The sequence below is a fragment of the Ixodes scapularis genome, unplaced genomic scaffold, assembly GCF_016920785.2.
Source record: "Ixodes scapularis isolate PalLabHiFi unplaced genomic scaffold, ASM1692078v2 ptg000972l_1__unscaffolded, whole genome shotgun sequence".
In the NCBI taxonomy this organism is placed as follows: Eukaryota; Metazoa; Arthropoda; class Arachnida; order Ixodida; family Ixodidae; genus Ixodes; species Ixodes scapularis.
Genome location: NW_024610076.1, coordinates 317,256 through 334,486, shown reverse-complemented (window position 1 = coordinate 334,486; position 17,231 = coordinate 317,256). Strand labels below are relative to the sequence as shown.

Below are 17,231 nucleotides of genomic sequence, written 5' to 3'. Positions count from 1 at the left end.
CGTGATCTCGGGGGGGGGGGGGGTCACGTGACCTCGGAGGGGGGTCACGTGACCTCGAAGGGAGGGTCACGCGACCCCCCCGGTTACGCCGACGCCGACGCCGCTCAGGCTGGAAACAGGCCCCTAAGAGCTGCGCTCTATAAGTGAAATAGAGGGAGCCAAGGTAAACTATACCATAAGCAGAACGCATTTCATTTATCCGTCCAGTTGAGTAAATGTTAGCAGGTTCGATGGTGGCGCAACCTCGATCTTTTAACTGCACAATCAATCAATCAATTAATGGTTTTATTAAAGTCAATGCATATTACAGGTTACAGAAATAACCTGCGCGCTATCGGCGATCGGCCCAACGTTACGTCTGAAAGCATGGACTAGCCAGTGGCGTAGCCAAAGGGCGGGAACTTAAAAGGCTTAAAGGGATACTGAACCGATATCTGAACTTTTCAAAATAAGCCCCGGACGAGCTGCCCGGGACGTTACTATACCTAAAAATCAAGACCATACCAAGGGATGGTGATCGGATTATTATATTTCTTTGATTGAAGAGCCGCGTTCGAGCAATCCGTCGGCCGGAAGCCGCCGGTGCGATTGACGCCACCGCGGAGGAGCCCTAGCGGAACTGACGTCACAGACCTCTCGCTCCTTGGCAGACTCGGTTGTCCCGCTGCAGTCCTAATGGAGAACCGCGCCGAGTGTTCCTCATTCTGATCCCGTTTCTTCAATAATTATGCCGCGGTACTGCGCTGCACAAGACTGCTCGAACAGCGTATGTTACAGCGGCAGGCCTGCGCACAAGTTTCCGAGTGAGCCCACGTTGCGGAAGCTGTGGATTCGCGCGGCCCGTCCTTCCCAGCCAACATGGAAGCCCGCCAAAGGCGATTGTCTTTGCACGGAGCACTTCGAAGACGAGGACTACAAGACGAGCCCGAAGTTACTGCAAAGTCTGGGCTTGCCTGTAAAACAGGCCTATTTGAAGCCTGACGTGGTGCCATCGCTCTTCACGCGAAAACGCAAGCGAGAGCGGCACAGCGGCGCCGTGGAAAAACGGCGACGGAAAGAGGTGAGCGCAGTTACTAAAATATTTTTCTGCTTGTTTCTGAGAGGAAAGCACGAATGCGAGTGGTCGTGAGATTAGCGTAGTACATTGCGCGACGCTGTTAGCGCAAGCCTGCTAACTCGCCTTTGAAGACGAGCGCGGAGAAACGCCGAGATCGCGTTTTCGCTAGCAGCGTCGCGCAGGGTAAGTGTGTACTATATCCGTGTTCGCTATCGTGCCCTTAGCCGGACGAAAGGTTGCCGCCAATCGCAGGTGCTCCACTGTCGGTATCGTGTACATGGCGAGACTGCAGCTATACTCTGTTTCACCTTATGATGTACCGCAGGAAAGGCTACAAGCTCGAGCTTGTAGCCTTTCCTGCGAGCTCACAGCGTAGGCAGCTGCCTACGCTGTGAGCTCGCGATTCTTGCCTTCGTTGCGGTACAACATAAGGTGAAACGGAGTATAGTAGCTGCGGCGATGGCACTCGGTTTTCGGGCTCATTTGCTAGAAACTTGCTTTGAAGCTACGAGCTTGCGCCGGCACCTTTGGCTCAGTTGTGAAGGCTGGTATTTATCTTTATTACTACTGATAAATGCCAGCTAATTTTAATTTGAGAAATTTGGCATTAACCAATAAATATCGAATTTTGATTTGGGCTACCTGAAAATGGCACATAGGACCGAGCTGAACCATTCCTGGGAGAATGTGGTTAATTGATGATCTACGTACTTCCTTTTGGTTTGCAGCGGGTATATTCCGAGCTTGAGCAGGATGTGCAAACTCCGCGGCATCTTGAGCATGTGCTATTCTTCATTGTGGCGCATAAGGAGATGCTGTTGAATTTCGGAATAGGGTACTCACAGTATGAGTGCCACGCCATTTAGAAAAGTGTGCCTGTATACATCATTCTGTTTTGGAAAACTCATTTTCCTCTCTGGTCTGCTCTCCCTGATGAGGTGGTCAAGCTGCTGTCGCTTCATCTGTTCAGTGTTAACCTGGAAGGCAGTTTCTCTCAACTGCGGAAAATAAATGAAAAAGAGCGCTGCAGTTTTTTTTAATGAGAACCTTGTTATGGTACATATTTCCACCCCTTGTTTATATTTCTGATTACTATGACGATATCTTAGTTATAGACCAACACGCGGCCCTGACGTCACGCAGCTGCGGTGGCACTCTTGACGGCACTGCGCAGGCGCAGAGGCTTCACTTCACGTGAATTCGGTTTCTGCGTTCGCACAGTCCCCACACCTGGTGTGGGCAAATGCAGGCTTTTTTGTAAACAGTGTGCCGGTTTATAAGATCTTGTTTCGTCTATGTTCTTCCCATACATTGAATACATGCTCGCAGTAATGCTTCACGTCGACAAGTGCCGAGAATGCCTAAAAACCTGGTGGTGTATGGAATTAAATTGCAGCAAAAATCAATTCTAGTGCCAAAAATAGATGCTGCTAAACGCGTGCCAATTTAGAACAAAAATAAACACTGCGAAATCTTTTGCTGAGTTACTCTGTCTTAATCTCGCGGAATGTGGTGTTTATTTATAAAGTTCACTAAGAACACCAGCTGGCCATTTATGACAATTGCACCCCAATCAAGAGGTTATTACAAGTGTTGTTCAATTTCTCGACTCGAGGCAAGGCCACTAATTAACCTCGGTCGTCATTCGACCGTTTCATCTTAGTGTTCATGACTGTGCACTTGACGGTGTGATTTGCTTACCAGTTCAAGCAAAGTCAAGATGAGGAGGGTACACAGAGTGACATGAGCCTAACGAAGATAAGGGCTTGGGCCAGTCACCCTCATTTGAGCAGAACCTGGGTGTTAGCAGCATATTGACAGTGTGTTTGTTTGCATGTTGTAAGTTTTTATGCCTATCATTTATAGATAATTGCTGAATTGCTGGAGGCACCGGCACAAGCAAAGGCCACACTCATCGCTGAAGAAGTCAGCACATCGTCAACCCCTTCTGGTGACGACACTGAGCAAGGTCCTGACTCTGGACATGAACCAATGCATGATGCAAATGCTGGCATCGAAGAACCTTGTTCGAGCTCAGGTATGTGCGCCAATTGAAACTACTCGGCTGACATATTTTAGTACTGAATTCTGCCAAATTAGGGTAATCTAGCCTATTGCTGATTACATGAGCCAAGGATGATTTTGTTTTGAAAGACACTTTATTTCCTCTGCTGTGAACAGCCCCCTCCATCAGTAATGCCAAACAGGTTCAACCTGACCTTCGGAACGCTGCTACGCAGACCTCGGGCATCTACAGAAATCGAGGTATGTATCTGCAAGAAGAAATTTCACAGAAGGCAGCATTGTTCAGATCGTTGTAACACGTTATGATGGCACAGGCATACAAGTCACCTTGAAGACTTCATCACGAAAGTCCCAAACGAATCCTGTCCTCGTGACACCACGATGCTCTTCACCAAATCATGTCCCCCAGGCTCCATTGGATTGGATGTTGCCTGAAGGGCTGACTCTGTCGCCGCAGCCGCCAGTGCACAGACAACCAGCTCCACCACCGGACCCACCACAGCTGCCAACAATAAACAATGAGCTGCCCAGTGCAGGCCAGGAAGAGTCTGTTGAAGAGTGTCCCACGGAGCTGCCAGAGCCACACGTGGAAGCAGACAGCCTATACCTCCCCTCTGACGCTAGCTTCCTCATGATGATGTCCGACACCGGCTTTCTGAGGTTGGTATCAGTCGGATATATGTCATCTTTAGTGACGAGTATGAGAGGGTGTGTAAGAGGTTGCTTTTTTCTTTTCTTTTTTTATTCCAGGGATGCACAGCAGAACACTGCATCTGACAGCGCACTCAGTCAGCATGAGAGCAGCAAAAGCATCGACTACGTCTCGGAACGAAAGTTTATTGTTTTCGAGTCTTGTTTGGACGAGCTACTAGGTAATTGTCCCGAGTGCACTGCACTGTGCCGCATCACAGAGAAGAAGATCAGAGGGACATGTCTCCGGGTGCACAGAATGTGCAACAATGGCCACCAACACACCTGGACCAGCCAACCATCAGTGAATAGGAGGGCCCTGGGCGATGTGCTCCTAGCTGCAGCAACGCTCTTCTCTGGGAGCATCGTCAAAAAAGTGCTAAGGCTCCTCCACCAGATGGGCGTGCCCTGTTTATCGTACGAGACATACTTTAAGATTCAGGGTGCCTTCCTTCTACCAGCGATCAGACAGGTATGGCACGTTTTCAAGCTTTTCCTTTCCTGTGAGAGGTTCATTTTAGGTGCCAATATTTCAGGCTCAGCACTCCTATGGGATCCTGAATGGTGTAGTACATGCGTAGGAAGCACCATATGTTTCTGTCTACAAGTCACACACTCCTATAAACGGCTGTTTTTACAAAAAGCTTGATATATACATGTTTGCAAGTGCGTCTTCAGGGTGCCTCCATCTTGCCGAGTTGGGTTGTGCTTGGGCGCGGCCATAGTCTGATTACGACACCTTAGTGAGGCATCGTAATCGAATTTAATGCGCCCAAGTGCACTCCAACTGGGCAAGGTGGCGGCGCCCCGAGGCCGTACTTGCAAACGTCTATAGGTGGCACATCTTTATACGGGCCGCAAGGCAAAACTGCATTGATAAGCTGTCATATGTATATTGTAATATAAGCACAAGTAAGAGCCAGCTTCAATGTTCTTGCGAAATACTGTGGGAAATTTGTTCTGATATGGCCGGCTGTAAGCTCTGCTGGAAGCCGGCATATTGCCAAGGTTCCAATTGTAAGGAAAAGCTGATCCGCCGACCCGAAGGCCACATCTAATGGATCTAGGTCTGTACGATTCAATACACTGCAGCACCTGAGGCTACATCTAATGGATCTAGGTCTGTGCGATGCCATACAAACTACAGGCTCTGCCGATTCTCCTTTGTTGTAACTTTGATACGGCCTTGCACAGCTATGGCTTATACTTGCAAAAAAAGCGGTGTAAGTCGCACCTCTGTGTAAGATGCAGTGACAGGAATTTGAGGAAAGAAACAACTTATGTGCTGGAAAATATTGTAAATAGGGAGAGCTGAGATGTCCTCTGTTCCTCTGCACCTATTTTTACCACACTCCTGGGGTGGAAAGGTACCAACTGTGTGGGCAAAGCAAGTATATACAAAGTTCATGGCACATACTTCAAGCTCGAAGACTCGCCGCATTCCATGTGGGTGAATTGTCGCCCTATGTGTTTCTAAACGTGGAGGCAACGTTTTTAATTAGTTCTTATTCTCCTGCTTCGTGACTGATTGCACCTACTGGATAAGTGTACAGTGTAAAGGGCAGATTTTGATTTGGGGAATAAGTAAAAGAATCAAAAATAAATGTTTCCCAGGCCGATCGTAAAGATTAATCGGCGAGTACTCTATTTTTTATACGGGGTGGCATTTCTTCAAGGTTAAAAAAACGAGCCCGCTCTTGAGAAGGCGGCTCCTCGGCAGCCAAACTGTCCTTGTTGATTGCTACGAGGGGAACAAGACCTGAACAGGCAGGGGTGTATGCGACCTAAATAAGTGCAAAACTATGCTTCTTGAGTTTCAATACGGAAAATGTCAAAAGCTATTCATCAACTAGCCCTTGCATAGATAATAGAAAGTAAAAAAGTGTTTTGCCAATCTACCTAGTAGTGCATATGTGCCTTCAATATTTATACTCACGACTCGGAGCATTTCATCCCCTCATTTTGAAAAGAAAGAAAGACGAATTACAATTTGTCAATGCTTTGATCGCATTTACTGGGATTCAAACTTAAATGCTGAACTTCCATGGACGTTCACATAAAGAAAAGAAGCTTGCAGTATACTTATAGGTGAAATGAAAAGCATGTTCAGGATTTATGTTTGTTTACAAAAGTCTTTGCAAATAAACTTCCAGGTGTGGAACAGGAAACAAAACGAGCTCTTCGAGCAAGCAAGTGGACGAGAACTGGTCCTCGCTGGTGATGGGCGGTCAGACTCCCCCGGGCACTCAGCAAAATATGGAACGTACACCGTCGTCGACGTGTCAACGAAGAAGGTTCTCCATGTGGAAACAGTGCAGGTAAATTTCCCCTGCTATAAATGTTCTGATGCTTCTGTTCTTCTGGAATGAAACCTTTCTGTAATTAATTGAAAATGAATGGCGAAAACAACTTGTTTCAGACATGGGTTGTCTCATTCAACAGCTCTAGTTGACTTCGTTCTGGATACTTCATGTTCGGTGTGATAATGCAATGTTTTATTTGTCACTTCAGTCCAACGAAACGAAGGGCAGCTGGGCAATGGAGCTCGAGGGCCTGAAAAGGACTCTACTGATTTGTGAAGCCAATGGATTGACTGTGGGAGGAATCATCACTGATCGCCACTCCATGATCAAGTCATTCCTTGCCAAGTGGTACCCCCAGATTCGGCACATGTTCGACTGCTGGCATGTTGCAAAAGGTGAGCCATAAGTAATCGGGGTTCCAGGTTATGCAAAAACAAAAAAAAATTGAATTGCAGAACACTCCTACCCTTGCCTGTCACTATACTTTGTTTCTGCGTATGTTGTACTGCAGGAAAGGCTACAAGCGGGAGCTCCTTGCTGTATGGCAACTGCTCGGCGGCACAAGCTCTCGTGCAGCAGGAGCAGCTGCCAAGGCCATGAGCTTGCGCTTCTAGTTTTCGCTGCAGTACAATATAAGCTGAAACATAAGCCGTGTTTACATGAATGCGGCTTAGTCGCATCGAATCCAGTTGTCGCATTCAATGCGGTGATGTAAACAAACAATACAGTAGGAGAGCGCATCGCATTCAAGTCGCTAGACAGAGGTGGATTGAGATGGCGAATGCACATTTATTCAAAACATGTAAATGGAGGTTGCATCGCAATTTGGATCGGGGAGGATTATGGGAAGGCACCCGCTCTGGGAGCAAGCGAACAGCTGAGAACATGGCGGCAGCCACCCTCGGCGGCGGCGGAGAGCAGTCCGTGTGGTCGCCCGCAATATTTTCTCCAGAGAAGAACCGCAAGCTTTTATTGTCAAACTATGTGAGCGACATATAGCAAATCTGCTCGGTAATGCGGCCCTTGTCCAGGCCTCGCGAAATAGGACCTTCGTGTCCGAAGGAGTCCCTAGAGCCTTCAGTGTAAGGACAGACGCCGATAGCTCTGAGCACTGCATGCTAGGCAGAAAGAGGAGCTCCAACCTCGGTGCCGTTCCTGGCTCTGCCAGAGCCTTTCGGCCTCAGGGTCCGGTCGCGGTTGGCAAGGTTGGGCGAGGTGGCGTCCCCAGAGCGGTTGGGAACGATCTCGCTCACCAGGCCATGCGCATGCCGACTTGGAGCCCAAACTGCTTGGGTTTTGATGTTTCTTCCGTCCCGTAACTATTTGCGCAGCATCGAAGACAGCAGGCACAAACTTTACACTCGACGAAAGCGTCTAAAAAGTAAAGTGTCCTAGAGTGAGGTATCGCCATGTTTTTTTTATACTTGAGAAAATGGGGCAGGATTGGGTTTTTCTTGTTTTTGGTGTTCATAATTATGAACTCTTTATTTTGTCAAGCTGTTGTTTCTGGCAATGTAAGCTTGGTGCTTAGCAGAATGAATACAATGCTTCATTTTTCAGGCATCAAGAAACGCATGGTCTCAGCTGGGAAACTCAAATCCCTTGTGGGACTCCAAGACTGGGTGCAGGCAACTGTCAAGCACCTCTATTGGTGTGCGGAATCCAGCGATGGAGCGCCAGAGGAGATCCTTCCTAAGTGGACTTCCCTGGTGGGACACGTGGCTGACTTGCACGAACATGCCGACCCCCTGTATCCAAGGTGCCAGCACGGAGACCTGGGGAAGAAAAAGTGGCTTCCTGAGGGCAAGTAGACCACAGCATATTAACAGTGTTGATATGTTAGTGTTTCATACCAAGTGATGCTGTGAAGTATGCACCAACTCATGTTTGCAAACAAACAGGTCCGGCCGATAGCAGTGCCACACATTGCGCAATGAGATGTGGGCAGACATGCTGGTCTGCCCACAAGTCTAAAACAAATTTTGCCTTGCACGCATGCTTGTCAAAGCCTTATGATTATTTACTTTGAATTGTTTATAAGAGGAAGACCAGCGCTCGTGGACCATAGAATTACACTTTCAGCGTTCTCCTCAATGCTTGGGTATTTAGAAAAAGGTCTGCTGCGACGCTGTCTGCTTTTGTGTGGTATGAATACCCGGCCGATTCAGTCAAGGCAATCCGTTTTCCAAAGACGTTGCCATGCTGACAATTATCGCATTCATTTAGGCTTAGAAATGGCCAGAATGGAAAGACTAAAAAATGTGGCAAGGTCATTGCTCATGCTTTGCGATTTAAGTGAGGTAAGGCAAAGTGAAGGCTCCTGCACCATTCGTTGCTGATTAACGCACCCGATACTGCAGCTACAACGACATATTAGTTCCAAAGCGAGCAGCGCTAACTCACCGGGGCACTGCCATGTTTCCCCGCATCTCTACCGAGCCAGTCGCGTGATTTCAAAATCCCTCGCCTAGGTACTGCAGTCAACTTGTAGCCATAGTTAGCGCTTCAAGCAAACGGGCCCTGGTGTGCCTTTTCTAGTGGAACCGCAATTTGCTCACACATAAAACTTTTGAATTGGCCTCAGGTTGAATTCTTTAACAATTTCAACCAAGTTGTTGTACTGGTTCTTAGTTTCAAGGTGTCTGATTATGAATGTGGCAAGTTTACTGGCTCTCTATACTGGTTAGTCCGTGTGGCAGCCAGGGAAGAACCTATGACTGCTGGTAGAGGGGAGTGAGCCGATAGGTGGTAGCTTCAGCTTTCTTCCGCGTGCATCGTTACCGCGCGGTGTTTATACGGACCGCTGGGACCTGTACTTACATGTTCGGGCACACGAGTCAACCAAGCATGACGATTTGGTGCATCATGCCTTTGCAAAATTAAAATCGGCATCGCTTGGTCTATTCGATAAAAAAATCTAGGCGTCATAAACACGGGCAGTAAGCAGGACTGGTAGCAGCCTATTAAACTTACCCAATTTAATCTGTTCTCATCAGCTCTAACCCTTTTATTAACCTCTGGATATCATATATTTTTAATTTAATTACACAAAACTACTACTTTTTCTTATGAGCCTTAGTGTTATTGTTGTAATTGCAGATTTGAAACCACACAGTCTGTAATACAAGTGTCCTACTTTATCCAGGACTTCAGGCACACGACAAGCTAAAGAGCATCGTGCTGTCAAAGCCACTGCTGAAGGACATCCCGCAGCTCTCAACCTCAGCGCAAACCTACGCAACTGAGTGCTTTCACAGCACGGTGAACCAGTTCGCACCAAAGTCGACACACTTCGGTTACGAGAGCATGCAGGCAAGGTATGCAAGCTAACCAATTGTTTGCATGTGCCCGCTAAAGTCTTAACTTTTCAGAGTCTTTGTGGCAGCGCTGCATTTCAACGAAAACAGCGACAGGCCACAGGCGACTACTAAGGAAGGCAAAAAAAGGTTCCTGGTCAAGCGGCCTAAACAAACAAAGAGGCCAATTGCATCTCCCATGAAAGGGCCCTGCACATACGGTAAGATGTCAAAACGAGTACAACTACCAGCTTCTAACATCTAGTCTTAATTTCAGCCTATGTACTAGAGCTCATGAAGGAAACCCTCGCCCTCAATTGCCACTACCCGTCGTACCGAGCTGCACGAAAGGCCAACTGTGTCGAGGCTCCCCCAACTCTGTCCAGTGGATATGAACGCCCCAACAAGGACCTGCTCATCTCTAACCACCGTTCCCGGTTCAACTGCTAAGCTGAAGCTGAAGGAACATGTACTGTCGGGGAAAAATCAAATGCGAACAGAAGAGCGCGTGGCTTGCGGTACAAGCTGCGCCGCCTGGAAGCGAGCCTAGGGGCGAGGGTGCATGGCCTACCCGATGAGTTTACGCCCTTCGCTCGGCACTCCCCAAGCTTCAGCAGTGCGCCTCTTAGTGCACTGAAAGCTATCACCACTATCTTTGCTCACTCGGCGCATGCGGCACAAGGAAGCTTGCTGCTTGTAGCAGCTAAAGCGCGCACTCTCTCGGAGCGAGCAAAGATAGAGGTGGTAGCTTTCAGTGCACTAAGAGACGCACTGATGAAGCTTAGGGAGCGCCAAGCGGAGAGCATAAACATATCGGAGTAGGCCACGCACCTTCGCCCCTAGGCTCACTTCCAGGCAGCGCAACCTGTACCGCAAGCCACGCGCTCCTCTGTTTGCATATCATTTTTCCCTGACAGTACATTGTGCAGGAACTTGAAACATTTATTTACACTATGCACAAGCAGCAAAGCAGTTTGATCTGACGTGTCAATCGCATCTGTTCCGAGCACGAGCCCCCGGCCGCCAGCCCCTTGCCACGAGCTCCTTTTCAAAACGTCTGTGGCCCATTTTCTCGTCTTAGGTCTCCGATTGTTGGTACAGACTCCCCACCGAATGGGTGTTACCCCATTTTAAATTTGTTATCTCTAGCGGATAGAGAAGTTGGTCTTTTCAGAAGACTGCCCCTGTCCGGACGCACTATACATGCACAAATCCTGCCGTCTCGCCTACAGAAAACCTTTTCAACTCTTCCTATCTTCCGGAGTAAACGTGGGAGCTGTTCCTTCAGAAGGACGAGCCCGCCCACCTCCAGACGTGGCGATTGCTGGCCTTTTGTTTCAAGGGCAGATCGAAGTTCTCTCGGGTAGTCTGACCTCCCGTTACCCAGAGTCTGTTAAAGAATGCTTTCCTTTGTTTCCATATTTCTCGGAGCATCTCTGGAGACGACGCAAAGTCTTCTCTTTCAGCCACTGGAAGTGCTGTCAGTCGTCCTCCCCTGAAAAAGCTAGTCTGTGTGAGCGGCTGGCCTTCGTCAAGCTCATTGTAAACGAATGTTGGGGGACAAGAATTTAGCATCGCCTCAATTTCGCATAGGACTGTGGACAACTCTTCTGCTGCGTTCATAGTTTTTCTCCCGATCACTTTTCTTAGTCCCACCTTCACGTATCAAACCAGTCGCTCGTAGAATCCTCCCCACCAAGGAGCACGCTCAACAATAAAACTCCCCTCGATGGTTGCATTGGCGAAGTGATTCACCACTTCTGAGTGTCGTAGGATCTTCCTAAGTTCTGCCAGGTCTCTGGAGGCTCGCTTGAAGGTTAGCGCATTGTTTGAGTAGATGATGCGGCAAAGTCCCCTCCATGACACAAACTTACGGGCAGCTACAAGAAAACTTCTCGTTGAAACGTCTGGTACGAGCTCCAAGTGGACCACCCGCGCCACTGGACAAGTGAACAGCGTGATGTACGACGTCCTTTGCCTGTATGTACAGCAGTCCTGCAAAATCTACACCAACTACCTCGAAAGGTTCAGCCTGCGTCGTTCTCGTACGCAGCAGAGGTCCCGCTGGAGCACTGGAGCACTCGCCGGAATAGCACTAAATCGCTGGCACGTTACACACAGCGCAGCATCTTCTTCACCAGCTCTCGTACCCCGAAGGATCCAATACCTCTCGCGGAGCTGGACTGGAGTGTGTCTTACTCCTGCGTGTAACACCATCCTGTGAGCGTCGATCACAAGTACCGTGGAATATCGATGCTCTTTCAGTAGTACGATAGGGTTTCGTTCATCGTATGTCATGTTGTTCGATCGGAGTCGCCCTCTTATGCGAAGCACTACCTCTTGGTTGATGAAACTACTGAAGTCTCGAAGAGGAGAAGTGGATGGGGTCTCGGTTCTGCTGGTCGCACGTCGAAGCTTGGCGGCAAACGCCGATATTAGCTTTTAGCCAATATGTCCGCGCTCCTTGGATTTCCTCTGCAGTCAGAGGCCCCGATTGTTTTCCCGTTGACCTAACGTTGTGAAGGAATCGAAACATCCACACTCTTGTTCTGTTGAGTTTTGAAGCTGAGCTGAATGTGGTGACATCAAGCAACGTTGCAGATGGTGTTGAAATGTCCAATATGTCAGCTCTCGGTCCCCTCTCCTCGAGCTTATATCGAGGTGGCTCCTCGCGCTTCTCCTTGGGCCATTCTTTAGCTGGCAGCGGCAACCAACTGGTCCCCGAACAACAGAGTGGAGTGGAGACCAATCCAAGGTGGTCAGACCTCGTGACATGAGGTCGGCGGGGTTCTCCTTTCCCGGCAGGTGGTGCCATGTCACACATTGCAGTTCTTCTGTGGCATTCCAGCAACCTTGTCATTTGCCAACCTGATGTCTGCCCTCTATGGAAGGCCGACTTCGCACCTCCCATTGGTCTTGGCGATCATAGTTTCGGAGTCTCGCATGACATCGTTGTCCGAAGGATCGTCCACCGATGCGTCGATGACACCCATCCTCTGAAGTTCCCAGAATTGCTTGAGACTTGGCATGGGTTCGGGCTCTTGGACCGCCGTTCTCCGCATGACCACCCTGGAGCAACTAATAACCGGGGAGCTTGACCCTTTTCGTCCCTGAACCGCCCATCCGAATACGGGCTGCACTGCAGTCAAGCTTCCTCTGTCGGTGAATCTTTCCAATGATGTACTCCCAGTAGTGATCCGGGCCAAGCAGGATATCGATGCCCCGATGTTCCAGTCCGGTCATGGCATCTCCTACTAAGCAACCGAGCTCCTTTAATGTCGCGACGATGGATTAATCTGGGCTTGGGAGATTTTGTTCGCAGATGGTAGGTGTTTCTAGCATGTCGATTTCATATTTTTTGTAGTACCGTTGGTCCCGCAAAGTAAGCTGCACCCTGCGAAACATACGTTCGGTGCTTTCGCCTCTGAACACGCCGAACGTGAGGATCTCCATCCCGAGTTGTTTGCAACCAAGTCTCTGGGACAGCTCCTCCGTAATGAAGGAACGTTGACTGCTGCTGTCAAAAAGAATTCGGGATAGTCTTCTTTTGTTTTTGTTCTCGGCCCATGCGGTCACCGTCTCCAAGAACACTGCTGGCTTGCAGTTCTTTTCATTGATCTGAAGACTGACCGGTGTTTTATCTTCGCTTTCTGTTTTATTCACCGCGAAAAGTCGTTCCAGTACGTAATCCGGGTCACACATAGTAGGCGCATGCCATCCTTGACACCTGGGGCAACACGGCGTGCTTCGGCACATTCTCGCCGTGTGGTTTGCTTTTGTGCAACGAAAGCATCTGTTGCCAGCCTGTAATCTTTGTTTTTTTTTCTCAGTGAGCTCAATATTGGCGTTGCAGTCAGGTGTGGCGTGTTCTTCGGATTTGCAGAACTAACACTCTAAGCCTTCAGTCTTGCCATACAAGGCCGCTGCGGTAGAGTTTCGAAGGTTTGTGTAGTTTGAAAGTTTCTTCGGCAGTTCTTGTTTAGGGAAACGAATTGCAGGCTTACCGCCAAAGTCGTCCTCTTGTTCCTCTGACGTCCTTTCCCAGCTCTCGACTTCAACTCGAATAAATTTGAGTAGAGTCTGTAGAGCTCTTAGATGAACATTCTCTGTTGGAGACTCGGGACTGGTGCCCGTCACTGCGGTGGCGTTCTTGGTGTCCTCCAACGACATCTTCCGGTTGTAATCCAGGGACATGTCCTTCGGTAGTGCTCGCAGTAGGAGCGAGTAGAGCATGGCGCAGTAGGATTCCTCGCCCACACCCAGTGCTCCAAGTCCCCAGATGTGCGCCTGAAGACTGTCGTACAAACGACGCAGGGTTCGGGCATTGCCCTGTAGTGGTACCTTCTGGATGTCCATCAGACTTTCCATGTGGTTGTGTACCAGAGTCTCTTGCTTGCCGAACCGCTGCTGTTGAAGGTCGAGCGCGTCCGTATAGCATTGAGCGGTTGGCTGTAGTTTCGGATGGCAGCTGATCCATCTCCGGTAAGCGCTGATCTCAGGTAATTGAACTTTTTCGATGGAGTCAGTTCCGGATTCTCGTGGATTGTGGTTTCACTCCCAGAATGCTTGCCAATTCTTCCGGTTGCCGTTGAACTTGATAAATTCTAATTTTGGAAGCTTGACTTTCTACGGCTGTTGCTCTCCAATCGTTCGAGGGACCACTTGCTCGTTGGCTGTTCTCCACGCCCTTCGCCTTCTTTCTGAGCTTCGTGAGGCATGTGACAATCTTGTCAGTATAATCTATGATTTGCGTGAACTCCATTTTCACGTCTCTTTCGGTAATCAAAGGCTCGATCGCGGCATCTACGTGGCCGAGTTGATCCCGAGAGAGGCTTATGCACTCAATCAAAATCTCTAGGTCATCGATGACTGCTGGAGTCAGCTGAAATAATTCTTTTGCCTCGCTGAGGAGTTTAGTTACTTGTGTTTGCAGAGTCTTCCGTTTCTTCTTGAGGATGTCCATGATCTTTCAGTCTTGTCTCGATGGAACGTTGCTTCTGTCGTTCGATAGGTATTGCTTCGGTCTACCAGATTCCCTTCGTCGAATCGTTCCGTAGCGGGTTTCCGCACAAAATGCATGAACTTCTGGTGGTCATTGTTGGTTACATTGATGCAAACATTTATTTACACTATGCACAAGCAACAAAGCAGTTCGATCTGACGTGTCAATCTCATGTGTTCCGAGCACAAGCCCTGGGCCATGCGCTCCCAGGACACTAGCTCCTTGCCATGAGCTCCTTTTCAAAACGTCTCTGGCCCATTTCCTCGTCTCCAGTCTGTGATCGTTGTTACACATTGTTTGTAAAGTAAAAAATTGGTTAGCTTGCAATAAACAGTGAGTTTCTTATATGTCAAATATTGATCTCTTCATTCTAACATTAATTATGTACTGCTCGTGCAAGCTGTTGCTCCCAAGTGCTTGGTAGGAAAAGATACATATTTAGGAGGTTTGAAGGTAGATAGCATGCAAACTTACTCAGCACTTTGACTGCTTGAAGCCCGTGTAGTCTGCAGGGTTCGGGGCGGGGAACTCTTTGCGGACCCTGGTCACCACGCAGCTGGGCAAGGTGACCCGGTTCTCCTTTCCGAGCCTTCCGTGTATCCACCAAACAAATTGGCAGTATGCCGTGTACCTGTACTTACTGCAATGATAACATAATAAAGTTATTTAGTTACACTGCCAGGTATCCACTTGGAACTAGAAGGCATTCATTGTTTTTAGTTCGATGGCCAGCAGCAAGACGCCACAAGCTGTAGTTTCATTAAAACATGCATATTCGAGCGAGCAAGCATGTAATGAATGGTTTGCTTCTAAATTTTGGGTATGTTTTTCAGGCCACCAATAAAAACCTGCCTGTGTCGGAAACTTCAATTGCCAACATTGAGGCACTGCCTTTTCTGGTTCATCTAATGCAAATCTCGCTTTGCATCCTCCCTTTATTTACAAAGCGGTGCACATGATAGTAAAAAAGTATAGCAATTTAGTTTCACTGTACGTACGCATTTATCTCCTTTATGTTTCTTGTGCTGAGAGGCCGGCAGACTCTCAGCTTCCTGTACTCTAGGTCCAGGATATCCCTGTCCAGGCAGTACAGCTCGAAGAGCCTGTGTGCCGTGATGCAGGGAAGGCTCCCAGCCTTCTCTTTGACCTTGCACTGCTCCTTGCAGCACACACTTTCCACTGGTGTAGACATGGTGCCACACCGGGATTCGCAGCAGCACCTGTTTCCCAAAGGTAGAAACATGAATTAGTGCATATGTCAACATTTCTGTAATGCTGTGTGGGCACTGGTGTGGCTACACACTTTGCCTCTTTCTTTTCTCAATCCAATTGTGTCACCCAAACACTGCTCAAGCCTCAAAATGCCTTTTGGGAGTATCCACAACCACGATGCAGTCACTATACAGCAGCTACATTTTTGCGTATAATAATATAGTAATACTTTATTCATATTCCGGAATCTTTGACCCAGGCATAGAGGGCCACAAAAAAGCAGTGCTGCCCATGCCACAAAGGCCTGAGTGCCCAACCTGGGGCCCAGCATTGCGCAAACACGTGCATAATAAAAAAACAAAAACAAAAAAAAAAAACGTACAGCGCGCACGTGAGTACTTCGACGGTGTATCGGCACTACGTGCAGGTTCAAGCCCGCACGCAGCTGATGCATCTTCAATTTCTAACGCGCCTTCGCGGGACAGGTGCACGGGTAGCCCCTGCCTTAGCACTGACAATTTCTAGCAAAAGGAGGCGCATCTTTCTGTAGCCCAAACGATGGAGCCGATAAGTTCAGGTTGGAGCTTACTCGCCGCCGCTCGGCGATACCAAGAGCATGTCAGTCACTAGTACACCTGATAACATAATATATAAAACCCCATTTATCATCGGTTCTTCGAGGCTACAAGTCAACTTCGCGCAACCCCAAAACAATCGGTTCTTCGAGGCTGCAAGTCAACTTCGCGCAACCCCAAAACAATCGCTCTCCCGGGCCTATGCAAGACATACGCTGCGCCATGTGCGCGTGTTCTTACCAGCGTGTGTTGAGTAGCCGCCGCCTGTCACTTCGCGGCAGAGCGTCTGGCGAGGACTCCGCTGCTGGCTCCGTTGAAGTTTCATTACTGTCCGACGTCGCGGACGGGTCGCAGGCGTAAGGCAGCACCTTACGCCTCTTCGCTGGCGGGTGCTCGCGCTCCTCATCCGACGGTACTGCGTCGCTCCCGCTGCAGCTACTGCTGCTGCTGCTGCCGCTCTTGGCGCACGCACGTGTCGCCATAACCACGCCACCGAGCTCGAGGTAAACGCGGCAGGTCACAGGTGACAGCAAACCAACAAAGTTGTGATTTTTCGCGTCTCCTGAGGCAGCTGCGCGAGGTCTCTGAGGTCTTTGACGTCACGAAGCGAGGTTCCGGAGACGCTCACCAGGGGCACCTTAAAATGCTTATTTTCCGGTTTATTAAAATTTACGTGGTATTTTCGCTTTACCAGCGCCAGTAAAAATTAAATGACGTGCCATACTTGCGATTAAGACCAAAAACGTCGACCCGATTTCTCAGTTCAGTATCCCTTTAAGCCACCCACCCCCTCTCCGCACCCCAAGTCATAAACATCCCAGACACCTCAACCAGACACAAACACATACAAAAAAGAATACCTGGCTACGCTCTGTAGCAATAGTGGTATGGATTTTCCGGACTGTTGAGTAGGGGATATGTCAATCGCTTATCGTTAATGTATAAAAAAATACTTAAATACATCAACAAACGCATCGAAAGTGTCAAAAAGTAAATATCGCGGTGCCAATTCACTAAAACAATTAAAAACACCCAATGCCTAAAAAAATACAAAAAAAACAACAGGCGACC

The 17,231-nt window shown here is 48.7% G+C and overlaps 2 protein-coding genes across 2 annotated transcripts; one reads left to right on the top strand and one right to left on the bottom strand.

The window, feature by feature from the left end:
- Nucleotides 1-433: 433 nt before the first annotated feature.
- LOC115319219 lies at nucleotides 434-9,880 on the top strand. The gene is made up of 11 exons (XM_029979099.2): nucleotides 434-1,060; nucleotides 2,924-3,095; nucleotides 3,239-3,322; nucleotides 3,397-3,742; nucleotides 3,833-4,244; nucleotides 5,926-6,090; nucleotides 6,284-6,470; nucleotides 7,636-7,878; nucleotides 9,221-9,392; nucleotides 9,447-9,592; nucleotides 9,649-9,880. The coding sequence occupies exons 1-11, from the start codon at nucleotides 728-730 to the stop codon at nucleotides 9,819-9,821; spliced, it is 2,433 nt and encodes an 810-aa protein (XP_029834959.2). The 5' UTR covers nucleotides 434-727; the 3' UTR covers nucleotides 9,822-9,880.
- Nucleotides 7,530-16,870, bottom strand: LOC115321482 (P2X purinoceptor 7-like). Its single transcript, XM_029981707.2, has 4 exons — nucleotides 16,401-16,870; nucleotides 15,372-15,593; nucleotides 14,848-15,013; nucleotides 7,530-7,850 (listed from the first exon to the last, which is right to left on the bottom strand). The coding sequence occupies exons 1-3, from the start codon at nucleotides 16,640-16,642 to the stop codon at nucleotides 14,848-14,850; spliced, it is 630 nt and encodes a 209-aa protein (XP_029837567.2). The 5' UTR covers nucleotides 16,643-16,870; the 3' UTR covers nucleotides 7,530-7,850.
- Between the last annotated feature and the right edge of the window lie 361 nt (nucleotides 16,871-17,231).

What these genes read in the sequence shown, in the direction of transcription:
- LOC115319219 (XM_029979099.2), top strand. Translation starts at nt 728, where the DNA reads ATGCCGCGGTACTGCGCTGCACAAGACTGCTCGAACAGCGTATGTTAC. An exon ending in AAAAACGGCGACGGAAAGAG is followed by an intron (nt 1,061 to 2,923) that starts GTGAGCGCAGTT and finishes TATCATTTATAG; the next exon opens with ATAATTGCTGAATTGCTGGA. An exon ending in GAAAAAGTGGCTTCCTGAGG is followed by an intron (nt 7,879 to 9,220) that starts GCAAGTAGACCA and finishes TACTTTATCCAG; the next exon opens with GACTTCAGGCACACGACAAG.
- LOC115321482 (XM_029981707.2), bottom strand. Translation starts at nt 16,642, where the DNA reads ATGGCGACACGTGCGTGCGCCAAGAGCGGCAGCAGCAGCAGCAGTAGC. An exon ending in CGGCTACTCAACACACGCTG is followed by an intron (nt 15,594 to 16,400) that starts GTAAGAACACGC and finishes TTTGGGAAACAG; the next exon opens with GTGCTGCTGCGAATCCCGGT. An exon ending in AACATAAAGGAGATAAATGC is followed by an intron (nt 15,014 to 15,371) that starts GTACGTACAGTG and finishes TTATCATTGCAG; the next exon opens with TAAGTACAGGTACACGGCAT.